Below are 18,979 nucleotides of genomic sequence, written 5' to 3' on the forward strand. Positions count from 1 at the left end.
AGGGCCGGGGTGAGCTCCTGCTTACAGCTGGTGAGTGGAGCAAGTCGAGGAGCCACCCAGGCCTCCCTACCCTTCTGGAAAATGCCTTTGTGTCCACCTGGTGAGGCGCTTGAGGACGAAACCAAAAATGGCAGTTACTTTTAGTCACTGTTCTACTATCTCTTTGTTATAAATGGAAGGAAAGAAGAACCCAGAAAGTCCTCCAGTTACATGCATCTTGGGATTTGCTCCCGGGAAGGGAAGACAGTTCCTGAAGTGCCCTGGGGGGGGCTTTAAACCCTGACTTTTCTAATTGACAACTTTTCTTGACTTGCTTCTACTGTTAAAATGCAAATTCCCCCGAGTGCCAGGTCTCCAGCCCAGAGAGTAGCAATGCTTGAGCCCATGGAGAACACTCATCCCCACTACCTGAATTGTCCTCTCTGGACGGTCCTCTCTATCCCAAGCTGAGGACACGACCTCAAGAAGTAAACGTGTTGCTGGCTCTAGCAGTCTTCGCTTCTCCTGGCCATCATCTGCCTGGTATGACACACCTGTCAGAGAACCTCAGGGACCCACAAGACTTGGGCAGTCCCCCAGGTCACCCGAGTAGAGCGCTGAGGTCAAGGTGAGCCCAGGTGAAAGGGCTGATGTCCTCTGTGCCTGATTGTTGTTGGGACCCAATGAGGTGGGAGCCCACAGATCTTCTAATATAGTGCCCTGGGACAGGAGAGCAGGACACGTAAGGTCTATCCATCTCCTGAATCCTCCCCCTGAGACCACGTGCAGGCGTCTGCAGATGACTGTACTTGGGAGGTTTCCCGCAGAGCTGATGTGATAATAAAAAATAGCTCGCACTTCTGGGTTGTTGACTTTCCTCTCAGCACCCTCTACATGCTTCTAAGGTCCTTCAGCTCATTTGACCCTTGCAGCAAGCCTGCAGCCAGGTTCTCTGATCACCCTTCCTTTTTATCATTCCACCTATGGTTGAATCAGTCAATTTTTGGAAGTTTGGCCACTGGCCCCAAACCACATAGCCAGTAAGTAGGTGGTTAAATTGGGGTTGGAGTCTTGGGAAAGCAGACTCCAGAGCCCATGGGCCTAACCATGGAGCCATCCTGCTCATCTTTCTCAGTGGTGAGTATCCCCAACACCAGATCTGGGTCTTTCATTCAAGCATAGACTCCAAGGAGAAGAAGGAGGGAGGAGAGTTTCTTGGGGACACCTGGGAGGCCCGACATGGGGCCATTGCTCCCCCAAGGTGGACTGTTGTCAGAGGGTCTATTCCCAAGGAAGGTGCATGGTGGTCATGGAGGAGCAGGGTGTTAGAGTGAGACCCCTGGGGGCCTAGTCACCCTCTTGCCCAGTGCTGGGAGGAGTGAGTGAGCTGACCCACATGAAGCGCCTCGCAGGTTGCTGGCGGTGGGAAACAGTACTTCTTACCCCCTTTCTGTCATGCTCCATAGTCACGTGCAGGGAAGGAGTCGAGGGGACCGTGACAAGCGCCCCTGGAGTGCTTGTGTTTCTTTGTAGTCAAGCGCTTCGAAGGTCTTTTCAAAGTTGCGATTTCGCGAACTCGATGTGACAGTCGCTGCAGCCCACGCGCTTCTTTGCCCCGGATGCTCTCGCCTGCCGTGACTGCGCATTTCCCTGTTCCCTGGACAGTCATCTTCGGGACTTGTGTCCTGGCTGGTCTTGGAGAAGCATTCATCTTGTTTGATCCTCAGGAAACAAAAGCATGAGCGGACCTCACTGACCCCCAGGGAGGGGCAGGGGCTTCTGCCTACCTGGATGGATGATGGCCTGTAGCTGTGGCTTACAGCTTGTGCATTTTGAGTCATTGGAGAACCTGGAATGGCTTCTGTGGGGGCTGCGGGTGGGAGGGGGTCTCCTGGCTGGGGTCTCTCCTAGTCATAGGAGCCATGTTGCATGGGAGTGGGCTTAGCGGTGTCCACCAGGGAGGACATGGTGTCTTCTAGTCTGAAGACTAGATGTAGCACAAGCAAGCAAGGCTTCCTCCCTCACTGGGGACTGTCCCGGGGGCAGCCCCACCTACCCCGCGTCCCCCACTTCAGCCACTGAGTGAGCCCGTTACCTCACAGTCTTGAAGGCTGACTCCTCCCTGTCCCCCCATACTTCAGTCCTTGTCTCCAAAAATGACTTAACTTTTCAGAACCTTCTTGACTTCAGAACAGCACCTTCTGTCCAGGCAGCATGTCTGAAGCAAGTCTGACACTTCTGTCTGGCTGGGCCTGGCCTGGGAGGCCCTGGGGGTGTGAGTCTGGGCAGGACTGACACAACTTCTGTGCTTTATTTTCTGTTGGTGAACTGGACATTTGCCACTGGCTTTCACTTTACCATCTCTTAGGGACTTTTATCTTTGGCTAATAAATTACTTGAATTTTAGATCATTTGCTCTGAACTTGGACCTCAAGCCGTGCTGGATGAGTATTTCTCCACCCTGGGCATTAAGTCCTGATTGTGTGCAGGTGTGGTGAAGTGGCCCCGTCTGCTCCCTAAGATCACTTTTCACCCCTACTGGAAGAGAGGCCAGGTGCTTGGTGGAGGTCTTGCAGCCAGCCAGTGGCCTAAGTGGGGCTACAATCTGTCACCCTGACTCCAGAGCCCAGGCTCTTAGACTCTATCCTTGACACAGGGGGTCAGAGAGCATGAGATTGTATTGAGACAGATTCTGCTAAGGAACAATCCACTCACACAGCGCGATAGGAGAGGTCTTTTGTGAGTGTGAGCACTTGCCCTCTGATACACCACCGCTCCCTCCTTTGCCCCTTGGATTCATAACTTTCCCATTGCATAGACATCTATGCCAAGGCCAGGGTGCCCAACTGTTGGTTTCTGGCTGTGCCTTTTGTGCCTGATTCCACCATACTTTGGTCGAGGAGGATTTCATTGAAGATTTGAGCACTGCATGAGAGGACTGGGTGCAGTGCTCTGGTCCTGGGCCTGGACCTTGGATGTTGCCATGGTGACCAAAACTGCCATTCTGCACGCAGGAGAGGTCTGGAGATTCTGAGCCGCTGGTCAGTTTTCTCTAGAAGTGGAAGGTGTTGGTTGATTTGCATGATCCAAGAACATTTCCTGTGGCTGCTGTGACATTTACCATTTTCTTCTGCCAATCACTAATTACTCACTCACTCACTCACATTCACTCACTCACTGTCTCAGCTTCTTACCCTCTCACCCACCCATTCACTCACTCATTCATTTACTCATTCCATTTATTAATGCAACGAACTCCTTACTGTCTGCTGTGTGCCAGACACCGTGCTAAATACTGGGGACAGTATTGTGAGTGAAAGACAGACATAGTCTCTGCCCTCGGGGGGCATACGGCCAGGATGACCCCACACCCTAGTTTCCAGGTTTTGGGAATAATTGCGAATAGTATCCCTTCCTCTCTAAAAAGTGTTTTGATTTGAAAGCTAAGAATAAAGAGAGTGAAGAGAAGGAAACTGTATGCCAATGATCACATCAAGAAGCACGAATCAAACGAGGATGAGATTGGAAAAAAGAGGGAGAGAGCTGTGGGCACACGGCAGGAGACTGACTTAGGAGGGTAGGATCCTAGCAGGTGCTGCTGCCTGCCAAGGCTGTGGAGGAAAGAAGCCCTGGATGTCTGAGGGCTTGGGAGAAAGGGAGACCTTGGCCAGCGGGTGGGGAGCAAAGGGAACATGGTTGGCGGTGCTGGGCCTTGGCTTTATCCTGAGCACAGTGAAGCTGCAGTTCCATTTCAAGCAGCAAGGGGACATGATCTGATCAATCAAATACATTGTCATTTCGGCTCTTCTTGTAAATCTAAACGGCAGCCATGGTAGGTAAGAGCTGGTTTTCATTTATTCATTCTTCAACTACCTGTTTATAGAGTATCAACTCTGCTAAGTGACTTACCCTCAGAGAAGCTGAAACCCAGCTGGAGGTGGGAGGGGGGAAGCCTTCGTGACCCGGTGGTGCTTCTGCTTGGCTCACGGCATCACGTGCTCAAGTTCATCTCTCCACTTCGTGGATTCTGTTGGGTGATCACCATTTTTTTCATCTGTCTCCTTCTCATGCATGTGAGCTCTTTGAGACCGATACTGTCTTTTATGGATAAATCCCTCAGGCCTGTCATGACAGCTTCCCCATAGAAGATGCTTAAGGTTTGAGAAATGAGTGAATGGTGCTTTTTACATCTGTTTTGGAGACCAAGAGCCCGTCCTTTGGACCCTTAACAAAAAGCAAAGCAGAAAATGATTTTTGTTCCTCTGCAATAGAATCTTTCTATTCAGCCTGGCTGTCTATAGTATTCCCCAATCATCTGTCTTTGTGCAGATCCCTAGGCAATGATAGCCCTTTAGTCTTTATGTATAATGAGCTGTAAGGACATTAAAGGATTCCTGCCCCTGTAGCCTGAGAAACCCCTGCTGTGTGTCCAGTGGCAGAGCAAGATAAGATGTCTCCTGTGCCCAGACAGTCCCGCCTTCCAAGTGGCCTTTTGTGCTGGGAGCTTAGATTGCAGCTTAGGTAGGAGCCTAGGCTGCAGGGGGCCCTTGGTGAGTGCAGGCTTCTTTGTGCCCCAGGACACAGCTCTGACCAGCTGAAGTGACTCCTGCAGCTGAGGCCCTGAGGTCAGAGGCATTGACTTTTCTCTGGTGAAGCTAAATGGTCAAGGTCTGAGAAGTGGGGCCTGCCGCCCCTGGCCTGTCTCTCCAGGCCTCCACTTCATTATTATTATTGTTTTTATCCCTGGGGGTGTTGAGTCCCTTTCTGTTTAGTGAAGAAGATCTAAAGCTTTTAAGCTCTAAATTAAATTGCTAATGGAAATTGGCATGCCCGCTGGAAAGATGAATTTGTAAATGAGGATTCAGTGTTCCAAAAAAAACTCCCATAAAAATAAAACAAAGAGCCAGAAATAAATGCTACCGTGTCCACAATTATATACAAATGTGCATGTGTTTGCTTTTCATTTAAAGTGAAGTGGAATTGTACGAATCACACGCAGTCAGCCACACGCGATCAAAATCTGGAGAGATGAGGTTTGGTGAGACGTGTGGCTTGCACAATTATTTTTATCACTTGTCATTAAGTGTATCCATTTATGTAATTGATATTTACTGAATGCCTTCATGAAGCAGGTGACGTGTCAGGCCCTTATGATTACCAAAAATATAACAAAAGATGCAAGATACTTACTCCCTGCCCTCCAGAAATTTGTTGTCTGGACAACATTTGCTGGGGTTTTCTAGGGCCGGGCAGTGCTCTAAATGCTTTATGAGTAATGGATCAGTTGATCATTATCATGATCTGGGTAGACAGCCGAGGAATAGAGAAGTTAACTCACCCAAGCTTAACTGAGAGGTACAACTGGGGTCTGGGTCTAGGGACTCTACCTGCTTTTTTTTTTTTTTTTAAAGATTTATTTATTTGTGCATACAGAACTGGGGTACAGTCCAGAGGCTCAGGGGCAGTGAGAGGCTTCACAGAGACAGAGTGGGGAGCAGAACAGGCCGATTGACGAAGTGTACTGCTGAGGGGAGTAGCGGCAGGTCAGGACAGGTCTGCCACGCCATGTGGTCACCTCCGGGGCAGGCGGGGATCGAACTCATGCAGAAGTGGCTTTTAGCTTCTTAGTGTGGTGCTTTAACCCCCTGCGCCACCAGGGAGGGCCTAGAATACCTGCTTTTTAACCGCGATGCTCTACTCCCAATTAGGGAGAATGAGTTGGCTGGAGTTGTTACAGTGGTTGGACCAAGAAGATAGGGAAACACTCAGAGCCCTACTCATGGGGTAACAGTCTCTGTCTCTATCTGTGGGACCCCAAAAAGTCATTCACCTGTGCAAAGACTAAAGAGTGTAATGATCACTCGTTAGCTGGGCACTGCAGGGACTTGGTTTTGTGTTCATGTGAGGCGCTGAGGCTCGGTCAGTAGCTTCTACTTAAAACCAATAGACGTGTGTTAGCATTCAGGTCTGCACATAAATGCAGCTTATCAGTATTTACTGAACACACATATTTTTCTTTCCTTTGTGGTGGAAATGGGCTGAAGTAATGGAAAGCTTGCTAATGCAACATTACTTTATTGAGTAAGTAAGCTTAACCTTTTATTCCTTGAAAAATGAGGACTAGAAGCACAAATTTCTACTTCTCTATATTGTCTCTTGTCAGGTGGAAGAAGGTAACATAACAGATGAGCATTAGAAAATGTTTGCAACCCCACAGAGAGTTATCTAGGGAAGAGGGGGCTTTTAACCAGTTCCAGTGTAACTCGTTCTTACCTATCATGGTAACTGTGGATAGCTATACTTCTGTTTTCTGTTACAGCATTTACAAAATGGGGAAGATAATAGGATTACTTATTTTAATGCTTCCATTGAATCAACATTGCATTATTATGCTAAATGATTTCAGGTGTGCATTATTATAAATCAGCATCTGTGTAGACTCCATGAAGTTCAACACTGCATGTCCAATTCTAATAAGAGGGATTCTTGCAGGATTTTTGCAAGGACTGAATAAGAAAGCAGAGCTTGGCACATTGCAAAAACTGACTACTATGATTATTTTGATGAGTATTCTAGAACATTCTTCAAGTCTCTGGGATTGTGTCTATTTCCTTGCCTGCCTCATTATCAATGTGTTTATCAGAAAGAGGTGCTGACATGGACTCTAAGGGGGCATAGGAAATGAAATATTAATTTGTGACTAATATTGAGCACTCAAGAGCTAGAAGTAGTATAAGTAGATACCTACGATGAAATCAGGATAGCAGAAGCTTTGCTTTTTCATGCTGTTATGAATCATCTGTTGAAGCTCAGCTTCTGTCCAGTGCGATGGCAACAGGAAGAAGAGCCATCTTTCGTTTAGCTCACTCTGCAGTGAGTCAGAGTCCTAAACGCTTTTGTAGCCCAATCATTTCCCAGAAATTGTGCAGACTCATCTCTGATCTCAAGTGCAGAGAGAGCAGGGTATACACCCTCAAACCAGGTGATTTTTCAACATCACTTGGCAAATTTGTGATTCATTCTATAGAGGCTGAGTCCAAACTGAGATGAAAGAATGACAGTTGAAGTTAGTCTGAAAATGTATTGATCTTATCAGAGTATACACCTCTATCCCCCCTTCCTTAGTGGACTTGATAACTTCCTCATGGTTTGTAAAATCTCTTATTTCATCCTTCCTAGTAGTTCATGAGAAAAGCTGAAAGAGCATACCCAAATATGGTTTGGCTTCATAAGGCAGTGTTTAGGTAGAAAAGTCATTCGTTGTCTCTACCCGGGTGCTAATTAATTGAGTGTTGGACCCTCCCACCCTTCTGTCCCCTTCACGCCCTCCCTAGCAAACAAACAATAAGAAAAAAAAGAAGCTTATCTAAGACCACAGGCTCAGGATGATGGCCTGGCTCCTCTTGGGTTTCTCTTGTATTCTTTGAACTGATGCTCCACTGCCCTGTCCATTCTGCAGGCAGCCTTTACCTTAGATTTATAACCAGGTTGTAAAGTTCTGATGAAAGCCTGCTTCTCCCCCTTCTCCCCCCAAGGAAAGGCTAATATTTGCACATAACTGAATACATAGGACAGTAGGAAAATAAACACCATCATAATATTCATCATGGCACTGAAGGTACTTCTCTCTTTACCTTTTTATGGTCTGCCCTGGGTTTAATTGCCTGAGAGTCTGAGGTGATGTGACAGCCAGCACACTCAGGCCAGCCTGGCCGCCGCCTGCCTGGGGGTGGTGAAGGCACAATGCCCCTGCTTCTCAGCACTTGAGGTGTCCCCCACTGGGGCGGGAGCGTATCTGCTTAGTTTGAGGAGGGCTTGAGATGGGGAGAAAGAAGAACATAGAAGCTGCCTTTGCAGTGTCTGGGGTGATGACTTTCCGGGTGACAACCCCGAGAGCTTGCTAGTGTTGCCGCGTGGCTGTGGTGAGGCTCTTCTGCACCCTGAGTCTCGTGCCCCACGGAAGTGTGGTGGTGTCATCTCGAGGCCGCAGAGCTGTCTCTGTGTGTGTGTGAATGCTCAGGAGCATTACTCTTGCTAGCCATCTAATTACAGATGGATGGCAGAAGCCCACGTCCGAAGTCATAGATAATGTCAGACAAAAGCTTGATGGTAATGCTGGGAGGAAGAGTCCCCTCATTTGAAGATGGGGAACTCAAGGCTCAGAGGAGCCCAGAGGAGAGGAACTTGCTCAGGGTGAACATTTGCCACTGTATTCAAGAACTTTCTCTTGCAGTAGCAGGGTAGGGGGTGCTTACATTCCTGTCTCTATGTCCTGAAGCAGAGGCTTCTGGGAACCAGCTACTTGGTGCCTGGCTGGCTGGCGGCCAGAGTATCCTCTGGACACTCTCCCTTTGTTATTTAAAATAGTGGCTGTGGCCTTGTAGCCAGCCCTTCGCCACCGCCACCGCAATGTACTCAGTTCTGCTGCTGTGAACTGTCTGACTGCGAAGTGCTTGTCAGGGTAGACAAATGAGAGGAAACTGTGGCCAGAAATTAATACAGTGCTTTCACTTCTCACCTGCGAGCCTTGCTGCGGATGTGTGAGGTGGTACAAGCTGCTTGGCGTGGGCTTTGGGGGCTCTTTAGAGGCACTTTTGAGCGGTAAGAAATGTGGGCTGCATTTGCACACAGGCTGTGGGTTTCTGGGTTTCTTTCTCTCCATTAATGAGTGCAAGTACACACGCTTGCAAGACATTAATGAAGCTGTTTCTGCACTCACCCTCGCACTCCACCTCACCCTCCACCCGAATGTTGAACTTCTAAGTCCCTTTGCTGACTGTCCCTCTGGCACGGAGGCCCAGAGCCATGGGGTGTCCTAGGTGAGGGGCTTTGTCCCTACAGCACAACCACATCCTGGGTGCCCCTGGCCTGGGGGCACGGCGTGATTATTCACCGAGTCCCTTTTCACACGCTGCAGGTGTCCTGGCTTGGGCTGCAGATCAGCTAATCACTCAGCTAATCAATCACCCAATCGAGTCTGTGGCTCAGCCCAACTCACGCAAGTCAAGTGATTATTGCTCCGCATTTGTTTGTCTTTCTGTTTGGTGCCACATAAGGAAACAGAGTGGATGATCTCACCAAGGACAGATCATAGGAGAAAAGCCACAGACAGTTAGTGGTCCTCTGCGGCTCATCATTCATCCCGGCGCGGCGCTAACACTCAGGACGGCACCTCCTGTGTCCGAGCAGTGATTTATGCAGCCCGGCGTTGCCTTGTGGGATTATAGCCACGAGGAACTTGCGGAGCCAGAGCCTGTGGGGGTCCCTGAGGGATCTTTACTCCCCCCCTTTGCTCATCCTTCATCTGCGCCTTAGACACCAGCTCTGCCCCTTTGATGAGTGGCTGTAGCTTCTCTGTTACACCTTTCAGGCTGTCCTGATGCTTGGGGATGGATGGGCTGGGGGCGGAGGGGGGAGGATGGCTAAAGAGGGTCTTCTATACTTTTTTCCAGTTTTTTTTTTTTTTTAGATATAATTGTCACGTAACATGGTGCAATACTAAGTGCATGAGGTGTTGATTTGACACACATTCCTGCCAAACGATTGCCTTGTTAACTCCTGCATCATGTCACATAATTACCATTCCTTTTTAGTGCCAAGAACAATTACGATTTGCTCTCAGCAATTTTCAAGTACGTAGGGCAGTGTTATTAATTATAGTCACCACGCTGTACATCGGATCTTCAGGACTTATTCATCTTAGAGCTGGAAGTTTCTGTTCTGTAACAAACATCTCCCCAGTTTCACCCCCAGCCCTGGTAACCACTGTTCTACTCTTGGCAAGAAACCCAATTCCCTTGGATTTTGCCCACATTCACTTCTCTGTCCACGTATTTTTTCCCCTGAATCATCTATCAATTCTATTTCCTTTTGTTGGGTTCTTATGTTTGTCTGACTTCACAAACAAATCAATTGCTTTCCTTTCACACCTCTGGGAAGATGATGTGCTTCAATGTATTACTTTTGTTTGTTCATTCATTTATTATTGATTTAAGCATCTGCTCATGAATTGTTTACTGGGTGGGTACTGGAAACGGCAACTTAGCAGCTAAAAAGGAAATGCAAGAAGTGGTGGAATTAAAGTAATGCCTTTAATCTATGGTACCCTTTCTTGACAGCTTGAAGATCTCATATCATAGTCTGATTTTTGGTTCCGATCCCCTTGAGATCTCTGTGAACCAGATAATGGTTGCTCATGTATGGGAATACGAGGTCTGCAATGAGTTTGAAATCTCTGTCGTATAATTGGTCCTTTTATGCACCTAGCTCATTACCTTATCTATCCATTTAAACATTTGTAAAAGCAACTTAAAAGCAAGTGTATTTAATTTGAAAAAGTTTTACTTGAATTAAGACAATTATGATCATTAGAAAATACTTCAGGGCCTCCCTGGTACAGGGTTTCGAGTTTCAGCACAATCATGCTATTGTCAGCCACTGCGGCTTGAGTTCAGTCCCTGGCTAGGGAGGTGACCCCCGTGGCGTGGCAGACCTCTCCTGTGTCACCTGCTGCTCCCCTCAGCAGAGTACTTTAGTCCATCTGCCAGTTCTGTTCCCCACTCTGCTTTTGGTAAGTCTTCTCACTCCGCACACGTCTAGCCTACACCCCGCTTCTTCTACAGAATAAATCTAAAATAAAGAAAATACTTAAAAAATTGGTAAGTTAGAACTGTAAACTCAATCAGAGTATTCTGAGTTAGAAATGATGCCCCTCATTCAAGAGATCATAGTCCTTGTACTGACCTTCCCTTGTCTACATGACTGGGGTGAGCAGATTCATTTTCATTCTGGTGGTTTGCTGGCATCTTTCTGACCTAAGAGATCTAGAGAGAATTGAACCTCACGCCTGGGGTTGGTGAGTGCCCAAACCCAAGCTTGGCGGCTTTCTGGAGGGCGGATTTCCTGCCCCACACCCCCATTTCAGGCTCCAAACCTCGCCCATTGTGCTCATGGCCACCTTTGTATTAATTGCCACAAAACCACTCTCCCCACGGCATTTTCGTGGGGAGCTCACATTGCTGAAGCTCTGGAGGAGGAGAGCGCAGTGGCGTTACTGCAGGCACTAGGTGCACCTGCTTCCGGAGTGCCAGGACACCTCGTAACCCAGCCAGAGGCTCTAGGAGCCCACTGACACCCTCTCTGTTTTCCTGTCTTCTCAGGTTGTTTCCTCTCTTTTCTCCTCTCTTTCAAGGCATAAAAGCAACCTTTCCCCATTTTGAAGGACTTACTTTAAAGTTTTTATTTGCAATGTAGAGCTGTTAAACCCTCCGCTTCCAACAGTCAAATGCGGCCTGGCACCTCTGCGTGCACACAGATGGGAATGGTCGTATTTGGAAGGATTCCTGTGAGGTCCCTTCTCTCTCCTGAATATTTGGATAATGACAGCTATCCCCTGCCATCCGTGTCTGGGGCAGGGGAGGAGGAGTGTGTTCTGGGTACCATGTGTAGAGGAAAGGATAAAACCATAGTTTGCGGTCAGTTAGGGCTTATATATTTTTTTTAAGATTTATTTATTTATTCATGCAGAACTGGGGTACAGGCCAGAGATGCGGAGGGTGAGAGGATTCACCAGAGACAGAGTGGGGAGCAGAATAGGCAGATCGACAAAGTACGCTGCTGAGGGGAGCAGCGGGCGGGTCAGGAGAGGTCTGCCGCGCCATGTGGGTCAGCTCCGGGGTAGGGGATCGAACTTGCACTGAAGCAGCTGTGGCCAGCTTGTAGTGCTGCTCTTTAATCTCCTGTGCCACCAGGGAGGGTTCTGTGTCTGTTTTCTTAACTCTGCAGTGAGGATGCTATTCCTTCCTTGCAAGTTTTAAAAAGGCTGAAATTGAGTAGCACACCAATTGAGGGAGGGGTCAAAGGGCACACCCCTAAGGCACCCACCTCCTAACAGGTTCCTAACAAGTGTTAGTTTCCTTTCTTTTCAACTGAAAAACCCGTTCCTTGAGGGGCACGTATGTCAAGATGAAATATTTATGAGTTTGCATAATTCAGAAAAGCTAAACTTGAAAAGGGACCTTTGGAGTTTTGGATGAAGTGAACAAACCTCCCACTTGACTTTGCTACAGTCTGTTTCAGATGCAGCCTGGTTCTGCTTGAGCGTCTGTGCAGTGCTCAGCACAGGCGGGCTGGCTTGACCGAATCCGAACTCTCTCTGCAGCTTCATGCAATTGTAAATCTTAGGAGTTGCTGTTGTGATTTGAGGTCACCTAGGTGACTGAAGCCCAGAACTGTCCCTGAGGTGTTAATTTGCAGGTGGGTGCATCCTAGCTGAATAGAAACACTCACTGACGCCTTTGGTTTGGTCTGGAGGCACTGGAGCAGCGCCGTGAAATATTCCCAGCACAAAGTACTAACCATCTGATTTTCTCTAAAACAGAGTGGAGATTAATCCCTGGTGAACAAGTGATTGTTTCCGGTTAGGCCAATTTCAACCATTGGCCAGAGACTGCCTGTACAACTTCCATGCAGGTGGATTTTAAATTCCGGGGTGCCAGGGCTTATGTGGAAACAGTGGCCAGCGTAATAGGTCATGTTTTTAGAGGCAGGAAAGAATTAACTAAAGACTTTGATAAAAGAGAGTTTTTATATTGTCCAGTTACCTGTGTTGGGGTCTGCCAAGCCATCCTGCTTTGGTGTGGCCCTAGCTAAGGGTGGTTTTGCATATTTCAACAGTTGTGAAAGAAAAGAAATCTATACTATAACTGATCCATCGCATAAAGCCTTAGCATTTTCTCTCTAGCCCTTTTGGAAAAGGTTGGTGGTCGCTGCTATAGAAACCACTATATCTCAGATTAATGAAGGCAAAATGTGGTGACTGTTGACTGTCTTTAGTCATACTCTGCTTTGTGGCTCTCGCGCTGTCTGTTCCAACAAAGCTTAGCGGGCATTATTTAGGATTAATATAATAACATTTCAATATTTAATTGTGCCTTACTGTTGCCACCTGGGGTTACTTCAACTTTGTCCATGGAGCAGACTCTGTTTGATGTTCTAGAAGGAGCTCTCATGTCTGCCGGCCTCCCTCTGGGGCCCCCAGCTGTTCCCTTCCTCACCACAGCTCACCTGTCTGAACAGTGAGGGGTGCTCAGATCTGACAGTGCGCCCTCCCTGTCCCTGAGTCAGGAAAGGCTGCTGAGGCTTTTTTCCTTATTGTGCACCTGCCTCCCTGAGACCTGGGCCTGCACTGTCCCTGCAGGTTGGTTCCATTTGAGAGAGGGCCCAAGCCAGTGTGCAAAGGTGTAAGCAGATGTCTCTAGGAGGGTGCTGTCTGGGATGAGTCAGATGAGATTGGGGAGTCGCTGTGGCCCTCTTATTAGGAATGTTAAGATGCATGGTACTCCAATCCAGCAGGCAGAGAGGAGTCATTGTTCACTTTGAAAAGGAGCAGTGAGAGGGCTGGGAGGGTGAAATGACAGTCACGAGAAGGCTGCTTTCCTTCAGCACTGACTGGCTGGGCGTTGGCTAAATGCATGGCAAGGACCGGCTCATTTAATCCGCACAGCTACTTGGGGAAAGTTATGCTTATCCCTTTTGTGCGAACGAGGACATTCGGACTTAGAGAGGCTAAAATAAATGTCCAGAGCTCTAAAGTCAGTAATGGAGAGAGCCACGCCAGTCTAACGTAGATGCCCAAGTTCTTGGGTTTCCATTCTGTAAAAAGGGTGAAAAGAGCGGTCACCCGCCTTGTAGGAATGTGGCCCTGGGCTCCTCTCCTGTGTATCTGCACAGCAGTGAGCATAAGCACTGCCTGGATTGCAGAAGTCCTGTGTCTGCAGACTTTGCATTAACCGCACCATGCTGTCCGACTTTTTTCACCCACTTAAAACTAATTTTTCATTTTTAAGTATATAACATATAGTATTTTGCTTCAGGAATGTCCCCTCATCCATTTAGCCAGTCTGCTAGAGATCACGGCAGGTTCTTGAGCTTTTTAAAAAATTTCTAACGGAGCTCATGCATTTTCACTTTCTTTGCAGCATGCCCTTGACGCTGACAACGCAGGCGTAAGTCCAATAGGAAACTCTTCCAACAACAGCAGTCACTGGGACCTCGGAAGTGCCTTTTTCTTTGCTGGAACTGTCATCACCACCATAGGTACCATTCATTTGCTAATCTCTTTTCCTCTGCAGGCCGTCCTGGGCTGTGGCGCCAAGTTCATGTTCTGTCCTTAGAATACACAGCAGTTTGAGGTCCTGAGGAGGCTTATGACACAGTCAGGTTAATGCAGTCAGTTGTGGTGACTTTTAATTCAAGGCAAAGCAGAATGAAGAATTTTGTATTTAGGGAAACTTTCTTTGGACAGGATTTAATGAAGAGGGTAGAGTGAAAAATTAGAATATGAATTGGTCAGTTAAATTCAGATGGCTGAGTTGAGCTTAAAATCCTGGGGGTGGGGGTGTAAATTGTGCTTTTTATTTAAGTTACCGATGAAAGAACTGGGATGTTCTAAAAAGTTTGTTGCATAAAACAGCAGTCTGCTGGCCTCCCTATTTTCATTTCCCTGGGTGCAACCACTTTCATTTCATTTGACTTATTAGTTTGATATTCATTTCTGTGTCTTTAACATATCACACTGAGAGGACTGCTCCTGAATTTTCATTTGGGGATATTATTTCTTTCCTTCCCATTGTGGAAGGCAAGGGATTTATTTCCTTTCTTTCCTCTACCCCACATTAGAAGTGCTCATCCCATCTTCCTAGCTTCCCAGTGTAATTTAATTTGATCACAATGACCATCTGCTTGGCCATTTTGACTTGGTAAATGCTCTTGATGGCTGATCACATACGGGGTAAGCTTTGCTTACTTCTTTCTTGAACTAGTTTTTGTCTTATTTCATTTCCCTGTTTTCTGATTCTTGGGGGGTCTTCTTTTTGCCTAGTGGTTGACTTTGTAATTATAATCATGTTTATGGCAGCATTCTAGTCTTTAAGTAGTGTCTACTAGTTCCCTATCGTGGGAGACAGCTCTTCTCATCATACATTTTTAGCCAACACCTCCCCTTTACTATTTACTTTCAAATTATTAAATGGGCTTATGCTCCTAGTACATGGCTTACCCACTTTAAATGCTAATTCTTGGCTTCAGTAATTGTATTTAATGCAGTCAAGGAACTTACTCAGCCTCACAACTGCTTCACTTTGATCATCACTTGTGACATTCTATAGCATCAGGGTAAAAAATTTGCATTCTGTTCTGTTATCCTGAAACTCTTTTTTGCTTTTATCTTGACTCCACAGTTTAATATTGCCAGTGCTCACTGCTAGTCCCCTTGCCATTCTCTTCCTCCTCAGCACGTGCTTGGCTGAAACTCATCTTGAAGTAGTCACTTTAAGAATGACTTATGGGCGCCATATTCCCTGAGTTCTTGGGTTGGTCGAAATAGTAGCACTACGCCTGAAGGACAGCTTGGCTGGAAACAAAATCCTTGACTCCAGGTGTCACTCCAATACCTCCTGATGTTTCTGCTGCTGTAGAGAAACTGGTACCCAATTCTCCCACTACCTTTTTATATGAGAGTTGACTTTTCTTGCTTGACTATTCAAAAAATGATTTCTTAGTATATCATCTGATCCTACCAGGTTTTGTCTTCTTTAGTTCAGGAAGATTTTCTTGATTGTCTTCTTTAAATATTTCCTCTGCTGTGTGGCTTTGTTCTTTGGGAATTCCAACTTTATGCATAGCATAACTTCTTTGCTTGCCTGCTGTGGCTATCTTTTCCCCTCTGTTCCTTTTGAACTCTTAAAATTTGTTTTTCATCTCTATTCATTTTTTGTGTGTATATGTTTTTTTTTTTTAGTGTCTATTCTGTTATGTGCTCCTTGCAACTTAATTTTCAATTTTGTGATCATTGGGGTAATTTCCCCCTTCCATGACTTTCCTGGATCCCCTGAGCTCACATTTCACCCTTGTGTATCATCTCACCATTTCTTTCCTGATTTCTGCTTTGTGGTGTCTCCAAGAAGATCCTGAGAGGTGATTCTTTCACAGTTGGTCACAATTTTTATCTAATTGAGGTGACATTTTTCTGCTGAGTGTTTTTCTTTCACTGGTAAGTTTTGCTGTTCTTTTCAAATTATTTTAAAATGGAAGCTTTATATTTATGCGGAGCTCACTTCTGTTGTAACTTGGTCCAGAGTAAGCTGGATATTACTGAATTAGCTATATGTAGAGTGCTTCCATAGGGTTGAGGAGAGGAGGGCTCTTAGGGAGCACGTCACAAGATTTTCCTCTTTCCTGCCGCCAAAGATACAGAGCAAATATGGTTCATTGCTGTCATCCTTGTCTATACTGCCTTTTCTGTTTTTCTGAACCAGGTTAAATTCCAGGGGGGTTCTGCTATTCTCTTTTTTCACCCTGTGTTGTATGTTTAGTGCAGACAAAAGTATTTGTTTTGCAGTTCACCTCAGCTGACTGCTTTTTTTTCTGTCATTGTCCACCAATAGGCCTGTCTATCATTCTCTCTGCAGCTTCTCTTCATTTCCCTCCCCATTTGGCTTCCAATCCAATTTCAGCTTTTTTTGGTAATCCTTGCTATTCTGGTGGGATCTAGCATTTATATCTCTCTCCCAGCTCTACTTAAAATGTCTTTGACAGTTTTCTAACCCCCTTACAATCGTGAAGCAATACTGCAAAGAAAATTCATAATCAGAGACACCCAGCAGTCAACAGTGTATAACGGTAACCGAGAGGCAGTGAGCAGATTCCTCACAGTGGGAGGATTCCTTCATTAACACCTGCTTGAACTGCAGGTGGAATGCCCTCAACACAGAGCTCTGTGCCTCAGCTGGGCCTTCTGGAAAGTTCTGCCATCCCCCTTATCCTTCAAACCCATACTTTACCTGGGTATTGGAGAGTATGCCTTCCTTGGGAGGGATGTATATGTGTGCACATCTTCAGCTTGCTATTGTTTCAGAGGCTAAGAGTTGTTTTATAGGCATAGGTTTTGTTATTGTTTTAGGACTTGTATTGTTTATACATTGGTGCAACCAAGAAAATGATGTGTAATAAGAAAACTTGGCATAAAAGAGAATTGTCTTTTGTTTTTAGAAAGCCTCTTCATCTAACTATATGATATGCTAAGAAGTCACACTTATACATCTGCAAATAGACTTAAGAACAACTATTATAAATAATGGGCTTGGGGCCTAAAGCCATTTCAGAAACTCCGTGCAGATCAGATTATGTTAGTCCACAATCTCACAGAACCCAGCAAAGGAAGCAGGTGATCTGCCACCACTTTTCATAAGGCAAAAAGTGCTATAAACCCCAACAACATCTGAGGCCGTCGCTCTAAGAAGGTCCGAGAAGACCAGTTTCAGGTTAAATTATGTTCAACAGTCTGGTTGTTAAGTGGGGAAATGTGTCATGCATTTTAGGCGGATTTATGGCAAAATCATTAAAACTGAGATATTCTGGGCCTTTTTACGAGGTGCGTATTGGAAAATGTACCCTAGTCCCCAGTTATATACATGAAACTTTTGTGAACATTTAAACAGACAGGAAAATCTTAACTTTCTGTTTAATGAAATGATTAAGTCAGCACTCTGTATGATGCATTGGAAAACACTGTGATGACAGTGGAATGTATATGGATGGTGGTTTTTCAAATTGTTATATGCCAGGGACTTTGTTTACTGAACACCTATGTTTATTGACCCACATAACCTGAGATGAAATGAGGAATGGTGATTCCATCTGCAGGATGGGGAACATTTAATGTGTATCATTTCCTGCCCTTTTTACTTGCTTACACTGGAATTTATGAGTTTCTGTGAATGACTCTTACTCCTCTGTTTCTGCTGCCTGGCAGCCACATAATTTTCACCCTTGTCCTGATAAGTGCTTTCCCATTTACCCCTTCCCAAACCTGCCCCAGGCCTCAGGGCAATCTCACCTTGTCCAGATGGTGGCATTTGCATGGCCACCATCTTTAGTTCAGACATCAGTACAATAACCACCTCAATTCCTGGGCTGAGCTTCAGAGGAAGTGATTCCTCTTTCCTACTGGAGTTAAATCTGGAAAGAGATAGGCCCAGGACCCTTGATGGTTTGCCTTGACTTTGGCTCACCCTAAGGAAGTAGAGCCATGAATGGGAGTGACCAGTGTGGCCCTGTGCACATCCTTTGGGCTTTTGATAAAGCTGCCCGTGGTGTTAAGAAATAAATGTTAAGTCTTCTATTTTTTAGGGTCACTACATTACCTTTTCTGCTTAAGTCAGTGTTGGTATTTCTGTCACCTAAAACTGAAAAATTCCTAACTACTATACACTTAGAGATCAAAGAGCGTGGAAGGCCAGTGAGTGTCTTCTGAACCTCAGGACCAGTGTGCCTGACCATGCCGGTCACTGTAGCTTCTTTGAGGCACTTACTCTTGATTTAATGCTCTAGGCAGAGCTCCGATTGGGTGGGTCTCCGGGTTCCTGTGCCAGTGGCTACCTGGGATGCTGTTGCCTCTGTGTCATACCAAGACACAGCCTGGGACTTTCCCCCCAAATCGGAAGGGAGGTGGACGGAGAACATCCAAACAAAAAACAAAACCTAACCCAAAGAAGAAGTCAGGTCCACTTTTTCTCAGCGGTGGTGCTAGAAATTGGGTCCTTATTCCAGTCCATGGAAAAATGCAACCAACTTTTAAGTGAGAGAAGTCTGTGTTGAAACTGGAACATCATTTGTTGGCTGAATTTAACTCCAGAGAGGAGTCTTTGTTAAGACATGTTTAGAGAATTCGCAAGAAAACCTCAGTGCCTGATAGCAAGAATAATGAGGTAAGGAGATCATGTCGCCCCCCCCCCTCAGTTATTTCATGGTCACTTCACCATGCATCAAAGCTTATAAGAACATCCAGAGCTGATGAAGTCTTTGCATTTGTCCTGAGAAATTTTCTACCATGGCGGATCCATGGTGTACTAGCACTGAGGCGCTCTCTTTTTGTTTTATTTTTGAAACACACAGACTTCAGCCTGCTCACTTGAGTTTATGTGATGGGTGACACAAGATG

At 46.1% G+C, this 18,979-nt stretch overlaps 1 protein-coding gene across 2 annotated transcripts in view; it reads left to right on the forward strand.

Moving 5' to 3' along the window:
- Positions 1-18,979, forward strand: part of KCNK10 (potassium channel, two pore domain subfamily K, member 10) — a 121,171-nt gene that overhangs the window by 60,713 nt on the left and 41,479 nt on the right. For both annotated transcript variants that reach the window (XM_004681644.2, XM_012724414.1), the window contains exon 3: positions 13,959-14,076. In XM_004681644.2, coding sequence (XP_004681701.1) covers positions 13,959-14,076 — 118 coding nt within the window. The remainder of the gene's footprint in view (positions 1-13,958; positions 14,077-18,979) is intronic.

Source organism: Condylura cristata, unplaced genomic scaffold, assembly GCF_000260355.1.
Source record: "Condylura cristata isolate star-nosed mole 26May11 unplaced genomic scaffold, ConCri1.0 scaffold00013, whole genome shotgun sequence".
NCBI classification, from domain to species: Eukaryota; Metazoa; Chordata; class Mammalia; order Eulipotyphla; family Talpidae; genus Condylura; species Condylura cristata.